Source organism: Canis lupus, chromosome 3 (genome assembly GCF_003254725.2).
Source record: "Canis lupus dingo isolate Sandy chromosome 3, ASM325472v2, whole genome shotgun sequence".
In the NCBI taxonomy this organism is placed as follows: Eukaryota; Metazoa; Chordata; class Mammalia; order Carnivora; family Canidae; genus Canis; species Canis lupus.
In genome coordinates this window covers 74,358,564-74,385,309 of record NC_064245.1, presented here as the reverse complement: position 1 = coordinate 74,385,309, position 26,746 = coordinate 74,358,564, and the positions used below count along the sequence as shown (strand labels likewise).

The window sequence follows — 26,746 nt, the reverse complement described above, 5'->3', positions numbered from 1 at the left end:
CTTTAGTCACAAGTGGAGGACACGAATTTACTAAAGGTTAGCAGGAAGTGAAATCATGTGTGCAAAACTACGTTACAAATTAGGAAATGCCATGGAGCCCGCCGCGGTTTCTTTTTGGGTTGCTCTGCACTTGAGCTAAGTTAGGTTTTCGATCATTTCAAAATGCCTGAAAAATCACACTCTGGGCATGGAAGTTTGTGATGACAACAATAATTCCTATGATAGTTAACATGCTATTTACATATAAAGTGGGTTGTGTTCCTTCTCATTTTGCCTCCGCTGTCTCATCGTTTCACACTCCTTCCATGCTAACGCTCTCACTTTTTGAAATATGTGAACAGGATTTGTTCCTGCAGAGAAAACAGGAGACAGGAAATAGCAAAGAATCAAGGAGCAAAGGCCAGGATCAGGTCAAGAGCTTCCCACGCCTTCTCCCCAGTTTAGGGGGAACCAGATGAAAGCCTTGAGGAAGGTCCTAAGAGCGAAAGGCGATAATCCAGAGAAGATGGAGAGTTAAGTGGAATATGCTGGAATAATAGGAAACACATTTGCAGCTTGGACTAACATTGATTATCCTAAAATATCTGAATGGTTAGGGCGCCTGGATGGCTCAGTCAGTTAAGAGTCCGACTCTTGATGTTGGTTCAGGTCATGATCTCAGGGTTGTGAGATTGAGCCCCGCATCGGGGTCCGTGCTGAGCATGGAGCTTGCTTAAGATTCTCCCTCCCCTCTAAAAAAATTGTCTGAATGGTTAAATAATATTTATGAACTCTCATTTTGCTTCCAACAACTTACAGCTTCAAGCAGCTTATGCCCATGCCTTCAATTCAAAGCTTTGCTGGAACCACAGATGTCCGATGGCAATCTAGGAGTTGCTCTGTGGTGGCTGACTTCCAGGATTTAGTGAGTTTTCTAGATCAAGAGTCGGTATTTATCATACGTGTTAGTAGTTTGCTGCTGCTACTGAAAGTGGGTGGCAGTTATGTCTCTGAATGTCTTATTCCATAAAAAGCCAACTGGATATGCCTATTTAAGAACCATCTGAGGCAGCCAGAGGTCAAGGATTCCAGATTCCTTCCCAGTCCAAGGATGCTCTAAGGGACCTCCAGAAAAGATACAAAGTCTCAGGCCCAGGGCTGCCTTACAGCTCCTTAGAGAAGAGTCATGATCATGAGACCTTCTCTCCCTCTCACACGTCCCACTGGAGAGGGTTTAAGTTTCAGAATTCAAGACAAATCATGAAATGTTTAAGAAATAATTGTAGACAGCTCCTTCTTCCTATTGTTTTCAGTAGTTGGAGGCCATTCTTAATTCTTCTGTCTCATTTCCACCATACTTTCCATTCTATTGCGAGTCATGTTGGTTCTGTTTCCAAAAGACATTTTTAATCCACTGGTTGCTACCTAATTTTCCCTATGAGCCCCAGCTTAATCCAAGCCACCACCACAATAGCCTCCTGAACTGGAGACCTGGTCTCTTATTCCCATCCTGCCCCCCAGTATTCCATCCTCCTTATGGTGTAGGAGTGACCAGAGTAGAAGATTGAGCCACGTGATTCCTTTCACCCTCCAATACTGCCCCAGTTACACTGAGGATAAAGTTCAATACTGACCACAGCCTCAGGCCCTGGGTAGTCTGTCTCTTGCCTATCTCTCCAGCTTTATCTTGAGCCACTTTCAACCTCATTCTGTTGTATTCACATATATTTTTTCCCCTTCCTTTGCACAGAGTCTTTGCACACACTTTTCTCCTGACTCATGACATGGCTTCCTCATTCAGATCTCAGTTTTAGCATCAATGACTACACATTCTGAACTAAGTCTCTTACCCATAAGTCTTTCTCTCTCACATTACCGTGTTCCTTCCTTCATAGCACTTAGCATACTTTGTAATTGTATATTCCACTGCTTTCCTTACTTGCTTAATGCCTATCTCCTCCTCTAGACTGTGAGCCCCAGAAGGGACAGGGACCATGACGTCCAAGTACTTACTCTGCCCCTGGAGCTGACCCTGTGGTGGGTTATTTTTATAAGTACTTTGTCTTGGATCATTGACCACAAAGGTCAATGATGAGTTTCTGTTAGGTGTGGGCATAAGCTCCTTATGCCCATCCATTGCCCTCTTTAGTGGAAGAACTGGATCTCATCTGTGAAGGAGGACATCATATTGTGCAAATGGCAGGACCTTGTTCTTCAATAAGGTTCATATCTCTGTGTTTTGAACTCAGGCCAAGCATCACTGGTGTATCCTATGACAAGACTGGAAGTATTGCTGGGGTCAGAATCTTTGTGTCCTTTTTTTTTTTTTTTTTTTTAATCTTTTTTAAATCTTTGTACCTTGACCCTGCTTTTCCTCTACTTAAAAACCTTGAGCCAGCTCTTTAACTTCTCATATTTTACCTCTTGAAGCTGTTGTCAGAGACATCAAATGTGTCTAAATTTTGTTTTAGTGTCTAATGTTTAAATGTCTAATGTTTAGAGGGCACCTGGGTGGCTCAGCGGTTGAGTGTCTGTCTTTGGCTCAGGTCATGATCCTGGGGTCCTGGGATTAAGTCCTGCATCAGGCTCCCTGCAGGGAGCCTGCTTCTCCCTCTGCCTATATCTCTGCCTCTCTCTCTCTGTCTCTCATGAATAAGTAAACAAATAAAATCTTTAAAAAAAAAAGTCTAATGTTGAAATTTATATGAATTTCTTAGCTTAATGCCTGGCACATAGTAAGCACCTAACTGATATCTGTTAGAATAGAAACTCAGTAAATGTCTATTAAATTATTAAATAAATGAATCATGTAATCTCTCAGACTTCAGGTTCATCACTTATAAATAAAGAAGTTTAGCTAGGTGATAACTTTCTAGTCTAACAGCCTATAGACTTAGTTATGAAGATATTAATAGTTATGATGATTTGTGGATATGTTCTTATAGATTTTTTTTCAAGACTGTTTGAAACAATGATAAAAAGTCAAATTCTGAACCAAAATAAACTAAACAAATTAAACAAAAAATTGGACAAAAAACACCATACTTTTAAAAATCACCCTATGTTTGGTAATAAGCTGGTGTTTGGTTTAGTGTGCTTGTGATCACAGGGCTCGGAGCTCCTCTGATGGTCTTTAACACTTCCAGGACAGTAATTAATCATTTAGTGTAGGTATCCCCTACACTAAATGAACAATGAACTCTTCATTTTAGATGCCTCTTTGAATATCCCTGAGGGCAGGAGACATGAAACCATTAAGAAAATATAAACCAGGGGCACCTGACTGGCTCAATGGGTAGCCCATAGGACTCTTGGTCTCAGGGTTGTGAGTTCAAGCCCCTTGTTGGGCAGAGGGCTTCCTTAAAATGAATAAGTAAATAAAATATATAATGAATTTCTATTTTTTTTTAATTTTTGGTGTTTTTTTAAAGGATTGTATTTATTTATTCACAAGAGACACAGAGAGAGAGGCATAGACACATGCAGAGGAGAAGCAGGCTTCTTGCAGCGAGCCCGATGTGGGACTCGATCCCAGGACCTGAGATCAGGACCTGAACCAAAGGCAGATGCTCAACCATGTGCCCTGATAATGAATTTTTCTAAATCAGTTTAAAACAAGACAACTCAGGGCCACCCAGGCGCCCAGATTTTTAAAATTTAAAAGCTTGGTAACATCGGGACTGGCAAGAATGTGAAGAAGCAGGCACGGTGGGAGTATAAATTGGCACAGCGTTTCTGCAGAGGAGTATGGCCATGTGCAGTAGACCGGAAGATGTGGATACCTGTGATCCAGCAGTTCCATTTCCAGGCAGATATTGTGGACATGTGTGCAGAGAAGTAAGAGGGTGTTGTTGCTATGGTTTAAAAAAAAAAAAAAAAAAAGGAAAAGTTCTATATGTCTGTCAAAAAATGGAATAGATGGCAGCCCGGGTGGCTCAGCGGTTTAGCACCGCCTTCAGCCCAGGGCCTGATCCTGGAGACCCGGGATGGAGTCCCACGTCGGGCTCCCTGCATGGAACCTGCTTCTCCCTCTGCCTCTCTCTCTCTCTCTGTGTCTCTCATGAATAAATAAATAAAATCTTTTAAAAAAATGGAATAGATAATTAAATTATGGAATAATAATTTGTTGCAACTGAATTTTTCCAGCAGTTAAAATACAACGTGTTGAGTTATAAAAAATAAAAAAAAAAGCAACTGCCAAAAAATATAGTATACATGGCGATACCATGTAGGAAAAAATTTAAAAGCACAAAACATGAATATATATTGTTTGTGGATTAATTAGGGAGATAATATATAAAAACAGAGGGAAAGATAGACCCAGCACGGGAGGGTGGGCACTTCTGGGAATGTAGGGAGAATTCTACAAATTATGTCTTAAAAAGAAACACATATATACATACTTGTGCAAAAGATTTAAAACTGTTAAAACTCGGTAGTAGCTACATGAGTATCATAATATTCTTTTTTAAAAACAATATTTTATTTATTCATGAGAGAGAGAGAGAGGCAGAGATACAGGCAGAGGGAGAAGCAGACTCCATGCAGGGAGCCGGATGTGGGACTCGATCCTGGGGTACCGCCCTGAGCCAAAGGCAGATGCTCAACCGCTGAGCCACCCAGGCATACTGAGTATCATAATATTCTATTTGATCTTTTTGAAATATTTTATAATTTAAAAAATCTTAGAAAACAAGAATGTTGTGTGTAATGAAAAGTCCACTATCAGATTCAGCTCTTTTGTAGCATAGGGATAAGCTCACTCCTTTATTGCTGTTTTGTGGCTCATTTCTGCCTGGACTTTGTGTGCATTCTTCGTCCTCACTGCTTCCAGGTGGGTTCAGAGGCCCCAGTGTTGGGTCCAAGGCCTTCTGTGTCCGCTTTCAAAGCGCTTTCTCTTTTCCCTGTTGCAACATTTCTCACTCAGCTGCGCAGTTTCCTGTTTACGTGCTGCTTGGGCCCACTGGACCCTGAGACGTTCCTCTGGGGGGCAGGTGGCTTGTTTACTGCACCAGCTCCAAGGGACTAGTGTGCACTGGTGTGCACTAGGTATATATAAGTGACAATGAAATAATGGGTGCTTCAGTGGTTTAAGTTCATGGCTACGCACGTAGTGGGCTGGAGTTGGATACTTGAAATCACCAAGTATATGTACTCTGTACCAACTATGAATTGAACCTAGATAGCAACATTTCTTGCCCCAGAGAGACTGTGTGCACCATTGATGATTTGGCCAACCTGGTGCTGCGGTGTCACAGTGGAGAGGAGGAGGAGGGTGATGTGCTTCTTGGAAGGAAACCTTGTCTGAGACCCACTGACCGCCTCTAACTCAAGAATCAGTTTGTCATTGAGTTTTGGTGGGGGACATACCCCATCCAGCTAATTTCCTGGGCACTGGGAGGTCAGGGTCCTTTAGCCCGTTAGCCAAGTCAGGTCTTCACAGGAAGGATGACTGCTGCCAGCAACTCCACACCCAGGAGCCCAGCCATTGCTTTGTCCCTGGTCAAATCGGGTTTGGATCAGGTGGGGTTACCAGCCTCCAGAGTGGCCTTAGTGGAGAACCTTCTGCAGACCTCATTTCCTTCCTGCTAGTCCTGGGCCATTGGTAGTCTTGGGAAAGGCCTTGCTTTATCGGACCCAAAGAGAATGTTTTGTGGCTCATTTCATCCTCTTTTCTCTTTTCATCCTCTCTCCTTCATTTGATTATTCACTAGAATCCCATTTCAAGCCCACCTCCATGTAGCCTAGCTGGCACTGGCTCAGCCTCCAGCCCCACAGAAGGGGCAGGACCTCTTCCCTGACAAAGCCTGCTGTGGCTGGAAGCTGGTGGGTGTTTTCAGAACCTCTCTGGACCAGAAGAAATCTTAGAGCATGTAGCCCTGTGTCGATAGCACTTAGGACCAGTTGCTTACCTTCCATTGTGGCAAGAGGCTCAGCTCTCCCCAGACTTGACCTCGGGCCAGGTATGTTACCCTTCTGACCCTCAGCTTCTTTGTCTGACAAATGGAATAAATAATACTGTGCAGCAGAGTTTTGAGATAATTAGGGACTGTGTTGTAAAGTGGTTAAGTTGACAGGGTGCTTGGGCCTGAATCCCGGTTCTGCCCCTGCAGCTTGCCCATCCAAAATAGGGTAACCCTGGTCCTACGTGCGTATTGCAAATGCTCAGAACAATGCCTGGCCCATAGTGAGCACTTTCCAAAGGTTTGCTGGCTTAGTGGTGTCTCGTACACAATATGTACTCAATCCTCATTATGTTCTATTACTATTATCTTTACTTGTCTTTACTTGTCTTAGTTCCTCCAGATTACTAGAAGAAAAATAGCACAGACTAAGTGGCTTATAAACAACAGAAATTTATTTCTCACAGTTCTGGAGGCTGAGAATTTCAAAATCAAGGTGCTGGCAGATGCAGTGTCTGATGAGGGCCACTTGCTGGTTCATAGAAGGCCATCTTCTTGCTGTGTCCTTACATAGTGGAAAGGGCAAGGAGCTCTGTGGGGTCTCTCTGTAAGGACACTAATTCCATTCATGAGGGCTCCACCCTCATGACCTAATCCCCTCCCAAAGGCCCCACCTCCCAATACCATCACATGGAGGATTCGGTTTCTTTTTTTTCTTTCTTTTTTTTTTTTTTTGAGGATTCGGTTTCAACGTGAATTTGGGGATGATATGAACATGCAGCCTATGGCGTTTTGTCCCTGACCCCCCAAATTCATGTCTTTCTCACATGCAAAACACATTCATTCCATTCTCAAACTCCCAAAGTCTTCACTTGTTCCAACATCAACTCAAAAAGTCTGAAGTCCGAAGTCTCATCTAAATACCATCTAAATCAGATGTGGGTGAGACTGGAGATATGATTCATCCTGAGAAACACTGAGACAAATTCTTCACTAAGCTGTGAACCTGTGAAACCAAACAAATTATATGCTTCCAAAACACAATGGTGAAACAGGCATAGGATAACCCCCCCCCCCAAAAAAAAAATCCAAACTACAAGGCAAAACTCCATCAGATCTTAAGGTTTGAGAAAAATCCTCTTGGGCTTGATTTCCCCTGCCCTCCAGACCCAGCTGGGGCAGGAGTACCACCGTCGGGACACACTGGGACAGAGGTCCTGACCCGGCAGCTTTGCAGGGCAGCAGGAGTTAGGGTCACGAGACTTTGGGGTTGTTGTAAGAATTAATGAGATAATATATGAAAATACCTGGCATGCAGTAAGTATTCAGTAGGTATTATTTCCTTCCTTCTGACCCTTGATCTTGGAGAAGGAGTAACTCAGACAGTTACTCAGACAGGAGGCAGGTGACCCCTACCATTGAGTTGTAGGCATTCATTCTCTCAAACTTCTCTCTTGAGGTAAGGAGCCAACTCTAGGTTTCTTGAAAAGCTCTAAGGGCTTTGGCATCCTTGTGACATTAGGATCTTGAGATCGGTGAGCAGGTGTGTTTAGTTCTGCCTTGACCCTGAGCTAAGGCTGCCAGGCATGAACCCATCCTGGGCATTTAATTGAGCACATATTCCTTAGCATTCCTGAAGGAAGCTTGGAAGGGCCCTTGGAGATCTTGAGTCTAACCTCTGAAATGTACACGGTAGAAACAGGCCCAGAGATGTAGCCTGAGCTGCCTGAGAGATCACATAGCCAGTCGTGTGGAGGTAGAAGCTGGTGCAGACCTGGATGTCCATCCCAAGCCCCTGCTGCCACCAACCTCCACGGAGAGAAGGATGCCAAAGGGCTGTGTGCAAATCAATCAGACCACTTTAGATGAATTCTGATCTCCTCGGAAAGCTGATTTATCTTCACCTCATCCAGAGCATAACCTCTGTCATGCCTGAAAAATTCTAGGTGAGGAGAGCAGTGTCTCAGACCTCTTTAGTCCTAAGCATTTGAAAAATCAAAGGAGGTGTGAACACAAAGGGAAAGGAGAAGCCATTTCCTTCTTTTTTTTTTTTGAAGCCATTTCCTTCTTATACCGTCTCATCCCTTATATCTCCTGCCAAAGCGAACAGAAATGGTTTTTATCTGTGTACCTCCTCTAGCTGTGTATAGAGACTAGGAGGCAGGTGATGGTTTGTTTTATAATCTCTGTATTGCTTTACTAAGCTGTGAACCCAGAGGGACCTTTTTTTTTTTAAGAGATTTTTTATTTATTCATGATAGACATAGAGAGAGAGAGAGAGAGAGAGGCAGAGACACAGGCAGAGGGAGAAGCAGGCTCCATGCAGGGAGCCTGATGCCGGACTCAATCCCGGGTCTCCAGGATCACACCCTGGGCCAAAGGCAGGCCAGGGATCCGCTGAGCCACCCAGGGATCCCCCCAGAGGGACCTTTTATCTTAAAGTTTCTAGGGGGATATTGACCCAAGAACGGGCCACTTGAGTTTTAACTCCTAGAAAGTGTGTTTGCCCTGGGTACCTGACAGTTGCATTGAGCATAACCAGGCGCTCTTCTCTGGGTGACGTGCAAGTGTACCCAGCTTGGTGGACACTTGGGGGCATCTCAAATGATAGCAAGGAAACAGATGTCAACTGTTTGCGTGACTGTGCAGAGGTACGTGGTTCTGTACCAGGCACAAGTGCAACATGGAAGAGTCACTGTTCTGCTTTTTAGGCGCTTGTTGCACGGTTCCAAAAATATTGTCATCTAAAAATACTGAAACATACAAATTTAGGCTTTGAAAAGAGCGAGAACATTCACAAGAGAGTTTCCATTGTGTTTAGAATTTTCTTTTAAGACTTAATTTTTTTAGAATAGTTTTAGGGTCAGGAGAAGGTGAGCAGAAAGTATAGAGAGTTCCCCTACATCCAGCTTTCAGGAGTAAATAGCTACCTGAGTTGATAGCATTTATTGCAGTTGGTGAACCCACATTGACACAACATGATCACCCAAAGTCCGAAGTTTACCTTAGGACTCACTCTTGGTGTGGTACAATCTATGGGTTTGGACAAATGTATGATGACATGTATGCATCATTATAACATCATACAAGGTAATTTTCACTGCCCTAAAAATCCTCTGTGCTATTCATCTCTCTCTTCTCATCCCCAACCCCTTGGCAACCACTGATCTTTTACTATCTCCATCGTTTTACCTTTTCCAGAATGTCACATAGTTGGAATGTACAGCCTTTTCAAATTGGCTTCTTTTATTTAGTGATAGACATTCACGGTTCCTCCATTTCTTTCTATGGCTTAGTAGCTCATTTCTTTCTAGTGGTAAATAATATTCTATTATCTGTATGTGCCACAGTTTATTTATCTATTCACCTACTGAAGGACATCTTGGTTGCTTCCAGGCTTTGGTAATTAAATAAAGCTGCTACAAACATCTGTGCGCAGGGTTTTTCTGTGTGGATCCAAGTTTTCGGTTGCTTTGGGTAAATACCAAGGAGCACGATTGCTGGATTGAAGCTTGATGATATTAAAGAACTAGATGATAGTGAACAAATAGAAATTGTTTTAGAAGTGGGAAATCAGGGTGGGGGTGATTGGGTGGCGGGCACTGAAGCGGTGGGCACTTGACGGGATGAGCACTGGGTGTTATTCTGTATGTTGGCAAATTGAACACCAATAAAAGATAAATTTATAAAATCCTAAAAAATAAAAAAGAAGTGGGAAATCATCCTAATCAAAGATAAACTAAACTACCTTTAAAAGAAGAAAAAGAAATCATAATCTACTGTGAAAGGAGAAAGGGGAGTTTGGGTCCAATTTTTATTCACTAATGTATTTGATCAGAAAGTAGGAATTAATATTTTTCAGTCTCATTTTTTAGGATAAACACAACTTGCAGTTTAGAAAAAAGTTATTTTTTGGTAAAGTTAGTGCTATGCAAAGTGCTGTTTTTAATGTTTCCATTGTAAATTTTAGTGAAAATGTCTGAGCTTAAAGCTGAGCGTCTATGTTTAGTTATAACCCAGGGTGAGGATGTCAAAAATCTTATGACTAAATTTTCAGTGTTTTCTTTTGTGAGCTCATTGCTGCTGGGTTTTTCCATGATTTTGAAACCTGTGTGTACAATTTTTGGAAAGACGATTGATTATTTGCTTAAACTTTATAGACCGAGCTAAAAATAGAAAAACATTGTTTCTTTTTTGGAATGTTTTAGCAGCTAAAAAGTGAACACAATTACCATACATATTAAGCAAAAATACTGAGTGAGGAACAGATATTAAAATAGCAAATATATTAATTTAACTGGTTTAGAAATGTCATAAGCATTTTAATAAATCCATTGTTATATTTATTTATTTATTTTTAATATTTTTTTAAAGATTTATTTATTTATGATAGACATAGAGAGAGAGAGAGGCAGAGACACAGGAGGAGGGAGAAGCAGGCTCCATGCCGGGGGAGCCTGATGTGGGACTCGATCCTGGGACTCCAGGATCGCGCCCTGGGCCAAGGCAGGCGCCAAACCGCTGAGCCACCCAGGGATCCCCCATTGTTATATTTAATGAAGAGATAAATCTGTCATAAAGTAAATTTCTTTCTTTCTTTCCAATTTTAAGTAGGTTCCAGGCCCAGCACAGGGATTGAACTCACGATCCTGAGATCAAAACCTGAGCTGAGAGGTGCCTGGGTGGCTCAGTCAGATAAGTGTCTGCTTTTGGCTCAGGTCATGATCTTAGGATCCCGGGATTGAGCCCATGTAGGGCTCTTTGCTCAATGGAGAGCCTGCTTCTCCCTCTCCCTCTGCTGTTCCTCTTGCTTGTGCTGTCTCACTCTCTCTCTGATAAATAAAATCTCTAAAAATAGCAACAACAAAAACCAGAGCTGAAACCAACAGTTGGACATTTAACTGACTGAGCCATCCAGGCGCCTCTAAATTTCTTTTTTAAAAAGATTGCTGAGTGGTGCCTGGATGGCTCAGTAGGTTAAGCGTCTGTTGTTGGCTCAGGCTATGATCTTAGGAGGTCCTGCGATGGAGCCCTGCGGGGAGTCTGCTTCTCCCTCTCCTTCTGCCCCTCCCCCTGCTCATGTTCTCTTTCAAATAAATAAAATCCTAAAAAAAAAAAAAAAAAAAGACTGCTGAGTGCAGAGAGAAAAAAAGGCATTTTGCAATTGATGTGAACTTTACTTTTGAGGGGATTTGTCACTGGCTGGTCCCCTCTAGAGTTAATTCAATGGCTCACTTTTTTATACTGCAGTCTTAGCATTTCTAGTTGGGCTGCAGCCAGCTTTTAATTTTGTGAGGCTTTTTGATAAACATACTGAAGGTGTCTGGAGCCATTAAATATGTCTTATTAAATCTGTTTGCTGTTATTTTGGCTAGCAGGAAACTACAGCCCGATGCCCAGAATCAACACAAAGTTAGAGCCTTAATTCAAACGTTGATATAGATGCATCAAAGTAGAATGTTCTTTAGCTAATAACCTGAATTTGTTGTCTACCCCCAAATAAGTCTTCACTAAATTTATCCTTCCATTTCCCCCCTTGAACTTTCTTTCACTCACTCATCAATTTATTCAGCACCATTTATTCTGAAGTTGGTCTTCAGGTACTTGGTCTTGCCAACCAAAGACTCCACTTTGAATTTGCCATGATTTAAAATGTGCTTGCAGCATCTGGGTGGCTCAGCTGGTTAAGCAGCTGCCTTTGGCTCAGGTCATGATCCCAGGGTCCTGGGATCGAGTACCGCATCAGGGAGCCCGCCTCTCCCTCTGTCTCTGCCTCCCTCTTTGTCTCTCTGTTTCTCATGAATAAATCAATACAATCTTTAAAAAAAAATTAAAAAAAACCCCACAAAATAAAATATCACTGCTTGTATGTGCTTGAGAGAAAGTGAGAGATGTAGACAGAAAGGAAGGATGGGATGTGTGGGAAGAGGAACAGGGGAGTAGTTGTGGGAATGAGGAGGATCCATTGCCAAAGGAGGAATTTCTGAAGTGTCTGAAAGTGAAGGGCAGGAATGCTGGCACATTCCAGTTCTGTGCCTGGCTAGAATCATGGGAATTTACCAGAGAAACTTGGACAATTCATGGTGTGCCTGACAGAGTTAAAGTAACAAATGGAACACAGTCATGCTGCTAGACTTAGCAACTCATAAAAAGGGAGAGGAAAATACTGAGAGTCAGGGAGGCCCACCCGTCCTGAAATGAATTTTGGCTGACATACAATCTCCTCTTTGATCTCAACTATTTGTCCTGTCTATAAACCCAGTCACGAACTTGAGACCTCCAGCCCATCATTTCTGTTTTATTTTTGCATTTATAACACGTACTGTTTTAGAGTTCTCCAGAGAAACAGAACCAATAGGATATAGATATGTACGTAAGAGGAGATTTATTGTAGGAATTGGGTCAGATGGTTATCCATAACCATAAAGTCCCATGATCTGCTGCCTGCAAGCTGGAGAACCAGGAAAGCCGGTGGTGTAGCTCAGGACAGATCTGAAGGCCTGCGAATTTGGGGGCTGGTAGTGTAAGCTGTGGTCTGAATCTGAAGGCCCAAGAACCAGGAGCACCGATGCCCGTAGGCAGGAGAAGATGAATGTTTCAGTTCAAGTAGAGAGCACAAATTTACCCTTCCTTGGCCTTTTTGTTCTTTTGAGGTGAGGCCCTCAACTATTGGATGATACCAACCCAACGCTGGGGAGGGGTATCTTCTCTAGGCAGTCTACTGATTCAAATGCCAGTCTCTTCCAGAGACACTTTCACAGAGATACCCGGAAATACTATTTACCAGCCAACTGAGCATCCCTTAGCCCATTCAAGTGGACCCATAAGATTAATCATCATAAATACCCGTCACTAACCAACAGCAATCACTGCTAATACTACTACTACTGCTTCTACTACTACAACTAACGTTTCTTAGGCACCAATTATATGCAAAGATTCAGGCTGAGATGCTTCATATGCATCTCATCTGATCCTAAAACTCCACCTGGCTGGCTCATTCTGTACAGCCTGTGACTCTCCATCCTGGGGTTGTAAGTTCAAGGCCCATGTTTTGTTGCAGGAATTCTCTACCTTTCGTGCCCAGGTTCTTGGTAACACCGCTTTGAAGAATGAAGAGGAAAAAAAAAAAAAAAAGAAGAAGAATGAAGAGGTAACCAGATGAAGAGTGGTGGGCACCAAAACAAAGTTCATTGAGCGAGAGTATAAGCTTCCAGAGAGGGAGGGAGCCTGAGAGGGTTGCCCTCAGAGTTTCTAATTGTAGTGGTTTTTATGAGGTCTTTTGAGGAATTATCTTAAGCTATCAGGGTGTGCTGAGTCGTGCCAGTCAGGGTTTGGTCACCTATCTATCTACCTATTAGGTTAATGTCCACATGCTGATGGTCTCTTGTTTGTCTGACATCTGGGGGCTTAGGTCTTAATTGCCCCTTGCCCATGAAATTGACAAATGCTTTGTGGTTAATTGTCTTATTTTAGGACATTTTGCAGAAGTCATTTCTGCAAAGGTTGCAAAGCAGAATGCTAGTGCAGCCCTGTCTAAGCTGTAAAACAGGATGTTAGTGCTGTTTTATTTTAGCTGTCCTGACTCCATTATTTTCTCACTGGGGACTCTGGCCCTGACAACCTACCCAATTGTCCAACTAACTCCTACCAGTTGGATGTAGAGATCACTTAAAAAAAAAAATCCTAAAACTAGCCCTCTAAAGTGTGGATTATTATTCCATTATGATAAAGCCTCATAGACGGTCACCTGGGTGGCTCATCTGCCTTTGGCTCGGGTCATGATCCCGGGAAAGCCGGTGGTGTAACTCAGTACAGATCTGAAGGCCTGTGAATTTGGGGGCTGGAGTGTAAGCTGTGGTCTGAATCAGAAGGCCCACTTACCTAAAGTCATTAAACCATCATCACCTAGAGGGATCCCTGGGTGGCGCAGTGGTTTAGCACCTGCCTTTGGTCCGGGGCGTGATCCTGGAGTCCCGGGATGTGTAGGGCTCTCGGCATGGAGCCTGCTTCTCCCTCTGCCTGTGTCTCTGTGTCTCTTTCTCTCTCTCTGTCTATCATGAATGAATAAATAAAATCTTTAAAAACAAACAAACAAACAAACCATCATCACCTGGAGGGATTTAAAAAATTGAGACATAATTCACATACCATGAAATTTAAGTTTTTAGTATATTTTGAGTATATTAAGTATAGTGAATATACTAAAAGTTCCAAAATATTTTCATCACCCCAAAACAGAAACCCTCTACTCATTAGCAATCACTCCCCATTCCCCCCACCCTCCAGCCTTCCGTTCTGTGGAAACCATGAATCCAGTTTGTCTCTCTATGGATTTGCCTATGCTGGATATTTATTATAAGTGGAATCATACAATATGTAACCTTTTGTGTCTGGCTTCTTTCACTTAGCATAATGTTTTCAAGGTCCATTTACATTGTAGCATGTATCAGTATTCATTACTTTTTATGACAAAATAATCCCCTGTTGTGTAGTACACTGCATTTTGTTTAGCCATTCATCCGTTGATGGACACTTAGGCTGTTTCTCCTTTATAGCTGTTATGAATAATACTACAGAGAACATTCAGGTGCAAGTTTTTTCATGGCATATGTTTTCAGTTCATACAGAGGGATTTTGTTGCTTGATTTTCTTGGACTTGATAGTATCCTCAGCAAATATTTTTTTCTGGAAACAAAGTCTTAGGCCAGAGAGGGATAACTGCACAACTCCAAACTAGAATTTACTAAAATTCTCTTTTTACAATGTGAGCTCTGATTTCTGTCTGTAGTAAGGCTGGATTTCCAGAGACAATCAGTGTATTTTTACTGCCTTTGTCCAGCTGATCCCCGCTCCTGGAAAGCCTCATCACCATCTGTAAAAGTTCTAAAGCTTTGGGGCACCTGGCTGGCTCAGTCAGTAGAGCTTGGGGTTCCTCATCTCCCAGTTGTGAGTTTGAGCCCCTCACTGAGTGTAGGGATTACTTAAAAAAAGAAAAAAAAAAAAAAAAAAGTCCTGTGACTTTCCAGCCAGGAAGCTGTGTCTTCCTTTATAGCCATAAGTTATCTTTCACTTTTTTCTGGAAACTCTGTGGAGCTTCACGGGGGCCTTTCCAGAGGCATTGTTCACTCTCTCCCTTTCCAACAATACTGGCTACCATCCTCTGTCCCCCCTTGAGGTCAAGATTCGGGTTTTAGCACATTTCTCTTCCTTGCCAAGACACGTGTTGCTTTACACAATAGGTGCCGATGAATAGCCCTGAACGGAATAAATCTCTGATTAGTTGCTGCAATATTGTGATTTATAATAAATATATATTTGATCTTTGTTCCCTTTCCTGGCAGGGAGCTCCTAAGACCCTTGGAATTTCCTGTGAAGAGAGCAATGAAGGTGTTCTTTTGTTATGTTAATGAATCCACTTTCGGAAAGCCCCTTGGTCACCTAAGAAAGGAGGTTGGTTGCCAGGGAACCAACCACAGGATTAGAGAGTAGGAATCCTGAGTCCTACCCCTGGACCTTGGCGGGGGGAGGAGTGGCCGCGGAGAGAGGACTGAAGTTTCAGTTTAGTCACTAGGGCCCAGTGATTTAATTGATCAAGTTTAGGTAATGAAGCCTCCATTACAAACCCAAATGAGTTTGGAGAGCTCCCGGGTTGGAGAACACCTGGAGATGCCAGGACAGTGGCTCTCCCAGGGAATATGCAAGTTCCATGCGCTTCGTCCAGGCCTTACCCCATCCATGTCTCTCATCTGGCCGTTCCTGAGTTATAGCCTGTTACAATAAACCAGTAATCTAGTAAGTAAAGTGTTTCTCTGGGTTCTGTGAGCTAGGCTAGCTAGCATATTAATCGAACCCAAGGAGGGGGTTGTGAGGACCTGTGGCTGGTCCGTTAGAAGCTCAGGTGACAACGTGGCCTTGTGATTGTCATGGGAACTGTGTGTGTAGGGGGGCCCAGTCTTGTGTGGGACCTAGCTCTTAACCTGGGGGATCTCCAGGTCAGTAGTGTCAGAATTGAGGTGAACTGTAGGACACCCAGCTGGTGTCAGAGAATTGCTTGACGGTGTGGAAAAGAAGACCATATTGTCATTGGTTGGTCAGGATCATAGTTGCCAAGTCGTTCTGATTCACTTGAAAGCACGTTGAGTTTCCTAGTATTACAACGGCCCTATTTTTAGCCAGGTCTTGTGGGGAGGAAGAGGTTGGCAGAGTGAGGTCATGCTTTTGCATGCTTCCCCCTCTTTGCCTCCACCTCTGAGTTGGTGCAGCACAGCCAAGGAGGTGCATGTCCTCTGGAATTCTCACAGGCGATTTCGCAGTCCTTGCTTCTTGCTCCTTCTCAAAGGAGGAAGATGGCAGGAGAATCGGGCAGCAGTGGTGGGGGCTTCTTGGGTGGAGGAGTTCCGGTCAGACTCAGGAGGGAAGCAAGTCTTCCAGTTCCTGGGTTCTCCCATCCATCTTCAGGTCCTCCCTTAATGTCTCAGGAAAATAGATTAAGTTATCCTTGTAAAGTTACTTAGAAAGACAGCAGTCTTGGATTTTCTATAGATCCTGTTCATTTAGATCTCAGCCATCCTATTTGGATAGCCTATTGCTCTTCAGAGAGCAACCATATCTTATTTTTTCTTTTAATTCATTCATTCATTCATTCATTCATTCATTCATGTAATCTTTACACCCAATGTGGGGTTTCAATTCATGACCCTGAGAGCAAGAGTCACACATTCTTCTGAGGCATCCAGGCACCCCTTACATCTTTTTTTCTTTTTCTTTTTTTAAATAAGGCATCTAGAACTGTGAAAAGAGGTTCTCAATCCTGGCTGACAGACTCACCTGTTAGAGAAGGAACACGCATACATCCACTCTTCCAAGCTTTTTTTTTTATTTTTTTTATTTTTTATTTATTTACTTATGATAGTCACAGACAGAGAGAGAGAGGCAGAGACACAGGCAGAGGGAGAAGCAGGCTCCATGCACCGGGAGCCCGATGTGGGATTCGATCCCGGGTCTCCAGGATCACGCCCTGGGCCAAAGGCAGGCGCCAAACCGCTGCGCCACCCAGGGATCCCCACTCTTCCAAGCTTTAAGTAGAGCTAGAAGTCAACACCAGTATTGACCTCTGGCTGAATTTAGTTGGCTGACACATTTTGCTTGCTTGGATGGAGTTGTAATAATTGGGTGTCCCATCTCTGAAATGCCACAGCTCGTTCAGTCCTTTATTGTCTCACACCTGGCTCTCTTCATGCATTTATGTGACCTGCCTGCCCTTTGAGGTCCTTGCCCCCAAAGCAGCCCATTTATTCACCCTCCTTCCCCACCTACCCCGTCATCACAGGCAACTCTGATAGACGATCAGGGCTGGGAACCATCAGCATCTTTGAGCAATGACTATTCTGTCTAGGGGTTCTCAGTTCTGACTGGAAGGGAATCACTCAGGAGCTGTTAAAGATAACCAGTCCCTGGTCTATGTACAGTCCTTTCCTGGGGGGAATATATAGTTTCTTAGGGGAAAGGATACTTTCTTTTTCAGCCAGGAGGGAGTGTGGTGTTTTAAGGAAAATTGTTTCATTTGAATGTGGAATCAGTATATTGTCTGTTGTTAACAGTTTCCCTTTAATGAAATTCCAAATTATAGATCATTGATAATAACAGATAATATAATTCCAATTATAACAGAGTTTCTTCCTGCACTGTGACTACTACATGGTGATAGTGAATTAAAACAAGACCCTTCTCATAGATTTCTTAAGCTGTTTGGTGTTAGAGCTCCACATGTTCCTGCCCGGCAAGTCTATTCAATGCAAAGGCCCTTACGTTCCCATGAAATGAATGATTCTACACAGTTCTGGATCAGGAAGAGAGATCTGGGACGGAGGGAGACCTCTGTGTGTCTAGGGGATATGTAAGCTTTGGGCAAGTCCAAACCAGGTCTGATTGACGAGCCTCCACTCTGATGTGCCTATAGGGAGAATTGGATCCATGTTTAAACAATGAAGACTTGATCTCCCTATTTCACCTGCCTGGGCGCTTTCCTATTGTAATTGTTACATCCACGATTTGGTGTGACTTTAATTTTTTTTCTTTGCGCAAGAAATGTGATTTAAAAAAAAAAAAAAAGAAGTGTGATTTATATTCTCCTAAATTTAATCTAATTTCTTTTTTGTCACCCCATCTTCTCCCCAACTGGCAGAAAATTTATCTCAGTCAGGAATATTTCACGTTTCTTTCATCAATTTTGGGTTCTTTTCATCGTCACCCCAAAGGTGCTTCTAAGTTATGGGCATCTTCGTAGAGTTCAGTCTGGGGATTGGAGTGATGGAGTATGGTGACATTTGTCATGGGTGCAGCTGGTCCCACCTGGTCCTCAGCTGCCCATCAAACTATGTTGCTGCCTAGGAACCAGGTCTCCCTCTGGATGAGCTAGTGCACATCATCCCTGGGACACAGGACACAGAACAGTTTCTGCGGTTCTCTTAAGAGTCTGTTGGCCAGAAGCTCATTTTAAGCCCCACACCAATGATTCTCATATGCTCGTGCATCTCAAACTTGAATGTGCACCCTAGCCATCTGGAATCACAATAACATGAAAGTTCTGACTCCGTAGGTCTGGATTATTCAGGGCAGGGCCCAAGATGTTGCATTTCTTTTTCTTTCTTTTCTTTTTAAAGATTTTATTTATTCCTGAGAGACACACAGAGAGAGGCAGAGACATGGGCAGAGGGAGAAGCAAGCTCTCTAGAGATTCGATCCCAGGGCCCCAGGATCACCACCTGAGCCAAAGGCAAACAAACACTCAACCACTGAGACACCCAGGCGCCCCAGATTCCGCATTTTTTAAAAAGATTTTATTTATTTATTCATGAGAGACACACAGAGAGAATGAGGCAGAGACACAGGCAGAGGGAGAAGCAGGTGGCCTGTGAGGAGCCTGACGTGGGACTCGACCCCAGGGCCCCGACCCCAGGGCCCCGGGATCACGCCCTGAGCCAAAGGCAGATGCTCAACTCCTGAGCCACCCAGGTGCCTTAGCTCTGAATTTCTTTAGGGAATGTCAGTCACTGCTTACAAGCACGAAAGAGCAGCACTTCCTTAAGATGCTCCTAAGGCCCTTTTCAGTAACCCAGGTGGGCCCTGTTAGAATGCTGGCACTCTTGGCTTTCCCTCTGCACCCCACCTGGAAGGAGAAACAAAAAGATGACATATCATCATCCCCCCCCCCCCCCCCCCCCCCCCGCCAATCCTCTCCTCTTGGCAGTCATGACAGTGGTGTGTAATTCCCTCTTGCCCTGTGTATGGACTGGAATCATTTCCTTTAACCAATAGAATACAGCAGGAACTTTGCGCTGTCACTTCTGAGATCAGTTTATAAAATGACTGATTTCCTTCTTGGACATATGCTCTTTCTTGGATCATTTGTGCTGGGGGATGCGAACTGCCATTTTAGGAGCAGCCCCATGGAGGGGACCACCTGATGCAGCAAGAAACGGAAGCCAACAGCCTGCAAGGAACAGGCTGTGTGAGTGAGCTTGGAAGTGAATCCTTCAGTCCCACTCTAGTTTTGAGATGGCTTCAGCCCCAGCTAACAGCTTGAACCCAACATAAAGAGAGACTTTGGGCAGAGCAGCCAACTAAGATGGTCCCGGTTTTCTGACCCACCCCTGTTTTAAGCTTCTTGATTTTGGGGTATTTTGTTACTATGCAGCAATAGATAATATACCCACCTGACTCAGATGCCAGACATTTGGACATCTGAGTGTCCTGTTGGCCCATCATGAAAATAATGCACAACATAAAAGGAAACAGAAGCAAAATCTTGGTTGCTTTCTGGCCTGATGAGCTCAGTGGGTGGCACAACATGACACATGCATTCACACATGGGCCATTAGACCTTTGGACTTTTTTTTTTCCCCATCGTGGAACTCTAGGGTGTCTTGAGTTAGAAATTTACCTTAACATTTGTAGCTATCAACGGACCACACTGTCTTACCAGCTTGCCTTGGCAGAGAAGAAAACTGGTGAAATGTTTCTCTGGGGGCTGAACGCCGCCGGCCGGCGGGAGCAGGAGCTTCCTTACCTCCCCCCCCCCCCCCCTTCCTGGTCTCAGTAGCTTAGTTTTCGGACTCCAAGAAAACCACCTTTGATTATATAAAGGTATTAGGGGCTGGGGAAACACTAGTCCTTTTGTTGGCAGCTATCTCGAGCGTTTAGAAAGCAACGCGGGGGGGGGGGGTGGTAACCCCGGGAAAGTTGGCCCGGCTTTGTGGCCGCTCAACTCGGGCTTTTAAGAGACCGCAGAGGGAGGAATTCCGAGTTTTCTGAAAGTTCTTGGACTCCTCCTCCCGGGGCTGCGCCGCCCGGGGCACCCCGGAGTCCCGGCTTCCCGCCCGGAGCGCGCGGTGGGGGCGCGCGGGGTGGGGGCGCGCGGGGTGGGGGCGCGCGGTGGGGGCGCGCGGGGTGGGGGCGCGCGGGGTGGGGGCGCGCGGTGGGGGCGCGCGGGGTGGGGGCGCGCGGTGGGGGCGCGCGGGGTAGGGGCGCGGGGTGGGGGCGCGCGGGGTGGGGGCGCGCGGGGTGGGGGCGCGCCGGCCGCTGCCTGCCCTCCCCTCCCGCCCCTCCCCTCTCCTCCCGTCCCTCCCCTCCCGTCCCGTCCCTCCCCTGCCCTCCTTTCCCGCCCCCTCCCTCCCTCCCTCCCCTCCCCTCCCCTCCCCTTCCCAGCGCTCTCCCCACCCACTTCCCTTCTCGGCCGCCGGCAGCCCCGCGGGCGGACCGCGGCGGGCGGCGCGGAGCGGGGAGGAGCCGCCGCCGCCGGGGGTCATGCCCGCGCCCCGCCGCGCCCCGAGCGCGCCCCCGGCTGCCCCGCGCCCCAGCGGCCGGCGGCGGGAGTGAGCGGAGCGACGGGAGGGGAGCCGCCGCCCGGCGCGCGATGTCACCATTGTTCAGCTGGGTGGCCAAGGTAGGCGGCGTCGGGGCCGCGGCGGGCGGCGCGGTTCTGGGGACCCCGGGGGCGGGGGGAGGGGAGGATGGGGGAGGGGGCCTGACCGCCGCGGGGAGGGGCGGGCGCCGCTGCCGTCGGGCCCCGGGCGCCCCTCCCTCCTTCTGCGCGGGCCGGCGGGGCCCGGGGGGCGTCCGGCCCATTTCGCGGGTGGGGACGGTGAGGCCGCTGTGGCCCCGGGACCCGCCCTTTGTTTTAGCCCCCGATTGCCGTGCCTTCCGCGGTGTGAGTTTGGGATGTGAATTCCATCCATTTCCATAAAGTTTTGTCTTCAGGACATTAGCGCTTTGAGAATAGCTGAGCGCTACGCATCCCTGCCAGTTTCACTGCTGCTAAAACGAAGGGGTTGGAGTAGATTTCTGGAGTTCCCACCGGCTTGAACACGTAGAATTAGTTTTATTGACCCCCCCCCGGCCCCCCCCCGACCCCAGTACCAGGCACCCGGGTGTTTGAGGGGTGCATCCCTCGCAGCCTCTCCCAGGGGCAGCAGGGCACCTTACTCACCCTCCCGGGCTCCTCCTAGCAGGGCTTGCTCCTGGCCTCTGGCAGGTTGAGTAATAAACTGCCTGGGTTAGCCATTAGGTGACCCTTTACAAATAATAATTAGGTGCTGGTTGTATCTTCTCGTTGCGCAGTGCTTCCAGAGTGCTCGTTTTATAATAAGTACCTGTTCGTGAGCCACATAAGGCTTTGCCTATCATTTAAGTGCTAATAAAACGGAGACACAGAAACCAAATTATTTATTAGGCACTGTATCCTATCTTCTCCTCCTCCCCAGAACTTTCACCTCCTGAAATGAAAAAGTTTTGACTTGTAGTTTTGTAAAAAAAAAAAAAAAAAAAAAAAAGAATGATAACGTGCAGATTTTCTGGTTCGAAAAATTAGCTTTTATACATAATGCTAAATTTTAAAAAAATGATGTTAGGTAGTTAAAAAGGTAACTCAAGGTGTGTTGTCGGATTATATTTTATTTTAGGTTGAGGATTTGAGTCTGCTTGTACGTGGTTATGAAAGGCAGTGAGTGTACAATTGTATACAAGTCGTTTAACAAACGTGTTCAACGAAGATATTTATTAAGTGCCAGGTAGTGTTCGGGGAGTTGAGGATTTAGCAATGAGCAAGGCCGACCAGGTCCCTGTTTTCGTGGAGCTCTGATTCCAGGTTGGGGGAGACTGCACAGAAGCAAGCAAAGAGATAAACAAGGTGGTTATACAAAACCAGAGGGAGAACCTTTTACCAGATTTTTTTTTTAACCTCAAAATCAGTAAGAAGTAAATCTAAAAAAACCCTAAAAACCCGAAAAACTTATTGCTGGTACTGTTTTATGATTTTATTTACTTTTCCAAAACATATTTAATAAAGATGTCTTCGCTATTGGAGTGGGGTGGACTTCTCTTTACTTTGGCCTAGGAGTTCGACCGTGAAAACACCAGACCAAAGCTTTATTAAAAAAAAAAAAAAGAAGCCCCCCAAAAACAAAATTTAAGAAACTTTTGTAAGGATTATCTGTTAACTCCAACTGGCAATACTTTTGAAAAGGTTATTTCAATGAACTGTATGTTGGTAGCTTCATCTGAAGTCTGAATCATGTTATTCCAAAGTTATTTAAACTACAGAACAACAAAACTATGATATGTTTTTGGAGCAAATTTATCAGTTGTCAGCAGAAAATGTACTTATTTTATATTTTATTTTTGCCAGGTGTTGTGAGATTATAAATTGCATCCTGAAATTGATTTTTATAGACGACGTGTTCTTTGAGTTCTTAGAATATGAAATTATTTGAAAGTCCATTTCTTGAGGTTATTTTAAGAGTGACTTTCCATGGAACCTAATTTGGTTACTGCTAAGAGATAAGGCACAGTTGGCATTATATATTAGGGGATATTTTAAAGGCAGAAACAGGAGATGCAAATAAGACAATGTGCATAATCCCAAAGTACATTTATATTTGCTTTCAGAATGACCCTTCAAGAACATACAAATGAATGTGAACACACACCTCACACAAACACTTGCACATCTAGTTGCTTTTCTCTTTTGACCTTTGCAAACTGGCTCAACACCTGGTAGGGAAAGAGAAAAGAGAGTGGACATCACTTGGTACAGATGGTTACCTGAACAGGAATTTTTCTTGGGTGCCACATTAAAATTCTATGAATATTGAATGTGTAGAGCAATTTCATGGTTTAGGAATAGAGCCCAAACAGAAGAATTTTATGTTGAAAAAAGGAAAAATTAAGATGCACTTTTCTTTTAAATTGGACATGACCTGGAATAGTAGGGCAGGTGTGCATTATATGACAAATGGGGCAGGTTTGGTTTTTTTTTTTTTAAAGATTTTATTTATTTATTCATGAGAGAGAGAGAGAGGCAGAGACACAGAGACACAGGCAGAGGGAGAAGCAGCTCCTTGCAGGGAGCCCAATGTGGGATTTCAGGATCATGTCCTGAGCTGAAGGCAGACACTTAACTGCAGAGCCACCCGGGCGATGGGACAGGTTTTATAGAGGTGTGATTTCTTGATTAGCCTTTCATAAGGGTATGTGAATTTTTACATAGATTACAAATAGAAATGAATTTCTCAAGCATCATGATTTTTTATACTAAAGCCCACAGTGGTCCCTAACCACCTGGCAGTTTTGAGTATTTCTGTTGATTACTTCTGTGTCTTTTATGCATCAGTTAAGACTGCTGTAGAGGTGCCAGATAACTTTCTGAATTTATTTGGATTCACACCTGCCTGTAAAGATAATGGCTAAGATTATTGCTAGTATCTCACAGTAGTGGATTTTATTTTATTTTATTTTTTTTTTCACAGTAGTGGATTTTAAGTATATATGTTATTCAGGCAGGTAAAGTGGAAAATGGACCTAAATATATCCACATTTGCTATGTTCTCAAATTCAAGTGCAGTTTCATATAGTTTATGCTTTGTATTATTTTCCAGTGCTCATGTATTCACTGGCTGTTTATTGGATACCTTCTATGTACCAAATACTGTTCATGCCTTGAAGGAGTTAGTTCAATTTGCACAATAGGTCTATCCTTTAAAAAGTGTGCACACTGGGGTACTCGGCTGGCTAAGTGGGTAGAGCATGTGACTCTTGATCTCAGGGTTGGGAGTTTGAGCCCCACATTGGGTGTGTGGTTACTTACAAATCAAATCTTTAAAAAAATAGGAAAAAAAGGTGTGTACATTGAAGCTTTGTAAGCCAAATATTTAAAAATGCATTAGATAAGGAATCCTTTTGTAAAATATGGTTTATATGAAACCAAGTTTTTTCATGTTTTGGCCTTCTGAAAACAAGTCTATAGCTATTACTCATTCAACAAGTCGTTTAACAAATGTGTTCAACAAAGATATTTATTAAGTGCCAGGTAGTGTTTGGGGAGTTGAGGATTTAGCAATGAGCAAGGCCCACCAGGTCTCTGTTTTTGTGGAGCTCTGATTCCAGGTCGGGGAGACTGCACAGAAGCAAGCAAAGAGATAAACAAGGTAGTTTCACGTGGTGGTAAGTGCTCGGGAGAAAAGTAAGCAAGCTGCTTTGGTAGAGAGTGACTAGGGGCTGGGGTGACAAGGAGGTGGCATTCATCTGAGCAGTAAGGGTGCTCAACATGTGCCAGGCAGAGGCACCTGTGGGGACCGGGGCCTAGAGGTGGCTCCAGGTGGGCGTGTTAAAGCAGTGGGAAGAAGGCTGGTGTGACTGGAGTAAGTGAGCTGGGACCTGGGGCCAAGTTAGGGAGGGGGCAGTCTGGGCTGGGCCCTTTAGGGCAGGCTCTGGAGGCAAGGGACTGGGTTTGCATTTGCTTTAAGTGCTCTGAGAAGCCATTAGAGGCTGTGAACTAGAACTTGAGGGCGCTGTGGGCTGATGTACACCTTGGGTGGAAGCAGAGCCACGTAGGCTGTTACGTTTCGGGCAGGCGATGATGATAGTGTTTAGCTTGGAGTTTGGTAGTGAGGAAGGGATACCCGTGAATATATCATTGTTCTTTTTCTTTTCTTTTCTTTTTTTTTTTTAATCATTGTTCTTTATCTTCTGAAATGCTGTGACCGGTGGCTTTGCTCTCTTGTTTGTCCCAGACTGGTGCAAATGACAGAGAAACCAATTACTTCTCTTGCTGAGTACAACTTGCCCTTGGTTAGCTGCCTCCCTAAGCGCGGCCTCCAGGCCCGGTTGTGTCCTGATGCTGGTCTGGCGTGTTTACTTTTGTGGTTTCCTGCAGCCTGGAGTGGCCCAGGTTGGGTGCCTCCGGCCTTCCTGGAAGGTGGGCATCTGCCTACACCTGGCACTTAGCGGTTCCTCTGCTTTGTCCTGTGAAAGTCAGTTCCCTGTTGGCGTGTCCTACGTTAATGTGATGAATTATTTAAAAACACAAAAGTGTTTTTTTCGGCAGACTTACATTATGTTTAATTAGTGGCTGTTTGAGTTTAATAAAGAGGGGAGAACTCCTCGTCACGGTGAAACTATTCCTTGACTGTGAAAAATTTGCTGCCTCTGCTAAGTGAAGCAGGTGCAGCCGGGACCAGGATTTCGGCTCCCCGGGGGGCCTCTCGGCTGCTAGTGGCAGCAGCCTCATTTTGGGAGCTCCATTTGCTTACAGTAACGACACCATGGGCACAAGTTGGTTTTATGAAAAGGGAGAAAAAAAGCAGGAGTGGAAATTGTGTCTCATCCACGACAGGACACTGAGTTCAGAGTAGATCTCTGAATGACAAAAAAGCAAATTAGTTTCTTCCCCAAACTGACTTTGACGTATATGTCTCTGCCTTAGTCTGTTTTTGATAAACTGTTCATTTATCTAAACCCCTCTCGTCCTTTACCCCCTCCCTGAAGCATCTCTGATTATTCTTCATTCCTCCCAGGAATATACTAAAAGGAGTAGAAAATAGCCCCTGAGACCTTTCCTCTGCCAGGAGGCCAGCCCGCTGGCCATAGGGGGGAATAGAGAGTGGCCCTTGCTCCAGTCAGAAGGAGGCTGAGAGCTGGCCAGGGAAGGTCAGGGGGGCCGGGTGGTTAGAGTCCTATGTACAAAGGCCTGGAGGCACGTTGGAGAAACCTCACTCCCAGTCTGTCGGTCGGGTCAGGCTGGCTGGAAAATCTGTTGTAGGAAACAGGAGAGGAGGAGACTGGGCAGATGAGCAGTCGCCAGAATGCACATGGCACACAGACCCCTGCAGAGAGGCTGGCGTTTCATCCTGGGGCAGTGGGCTGCCCCTAAGGACCAAGACTGACCGGTCCCCAAAGTCTTGGAGCCACATAGCCCGTTGGTGTATGATGCCTCTTGTTACGGTTGTTTGTTTTATCTCTTCCACTAGCCTATAAACTCTATGAAAACAGGGGTGGTGTTATCTCATGTACTAGTGCATACATATCACTTGGGCGTCTCTTTTTTTTTTAATATTTTTTTATTTATTCATGAGAGACACAGAGAGAGGCAGAAACATAGGCAGAGGAAGAGGCAGGCTCCCTGCAAGGAGCCTGATGTGGGACTTGATCCGGGTTCCCAGGATCACGCCCTGAACCAAAGTCAGACGCTCAACCACTGAGCCACTCAGGCGCCCCCCTCCCCCTTTTTTTTTTTTTTAATATTTTTTTATTTAGGGCATCTCTTTAAGATATAGTTCTGCGCTAGTAGGTCTGGATGGAACCCATGATCCTGCATTTCCAACAGGTTCACGCGTAACAGTAATGCTGATGGTCTGGGGACTTCGTGAAGCAAAAAAAGTTCTCTGTATTTTCTGTTAAAACTATCATGAGGCATAGGAGTGGCTTAAGTTTTTGGAACAAATGCCATCACTTCAGATTAATCACTTGTATCTTGGAGGATCATAGTGGAAATAGCGTCCCATGAAATAAAACCTTAAAAAAAATTA

The 26,746-nt window shown here is 44.7% G+C and overlaps 1 protein-coding gene across 6 annotated transcripts in view; it reads left to right on the top strand.

Moving 5' to 3' along the window:
- Positions 1 to 26,746, top strand: part of TBC1D1 (TBC1 domain family member 1) — a 237,908-nt gene that overhangs the window by 59,927 nt on the left and 151,235 nt on the right. For 2 of the 6 annotated variants that reach the window (XM_049108698.1, XM_025438021.3), the window contains exon 1: positions 20,639 to 20,829. The exons of the other annotated variants lie outside the window; for them this stretch is intronic. In XM_049108698.1, the coding sequence (XP_048964655.1) occupies positions 20,800 to 20,829 (30 nt within the window). In that variant the 5' untranslated portion in view covers positions 20,639 to 20,799. Of the gene's footprint in view, positions 1 to 20,638; positions 20,830 to 26,746 lie in introns of those variants that run through there. 6 annotated transcript variants of the gene reach the window in all.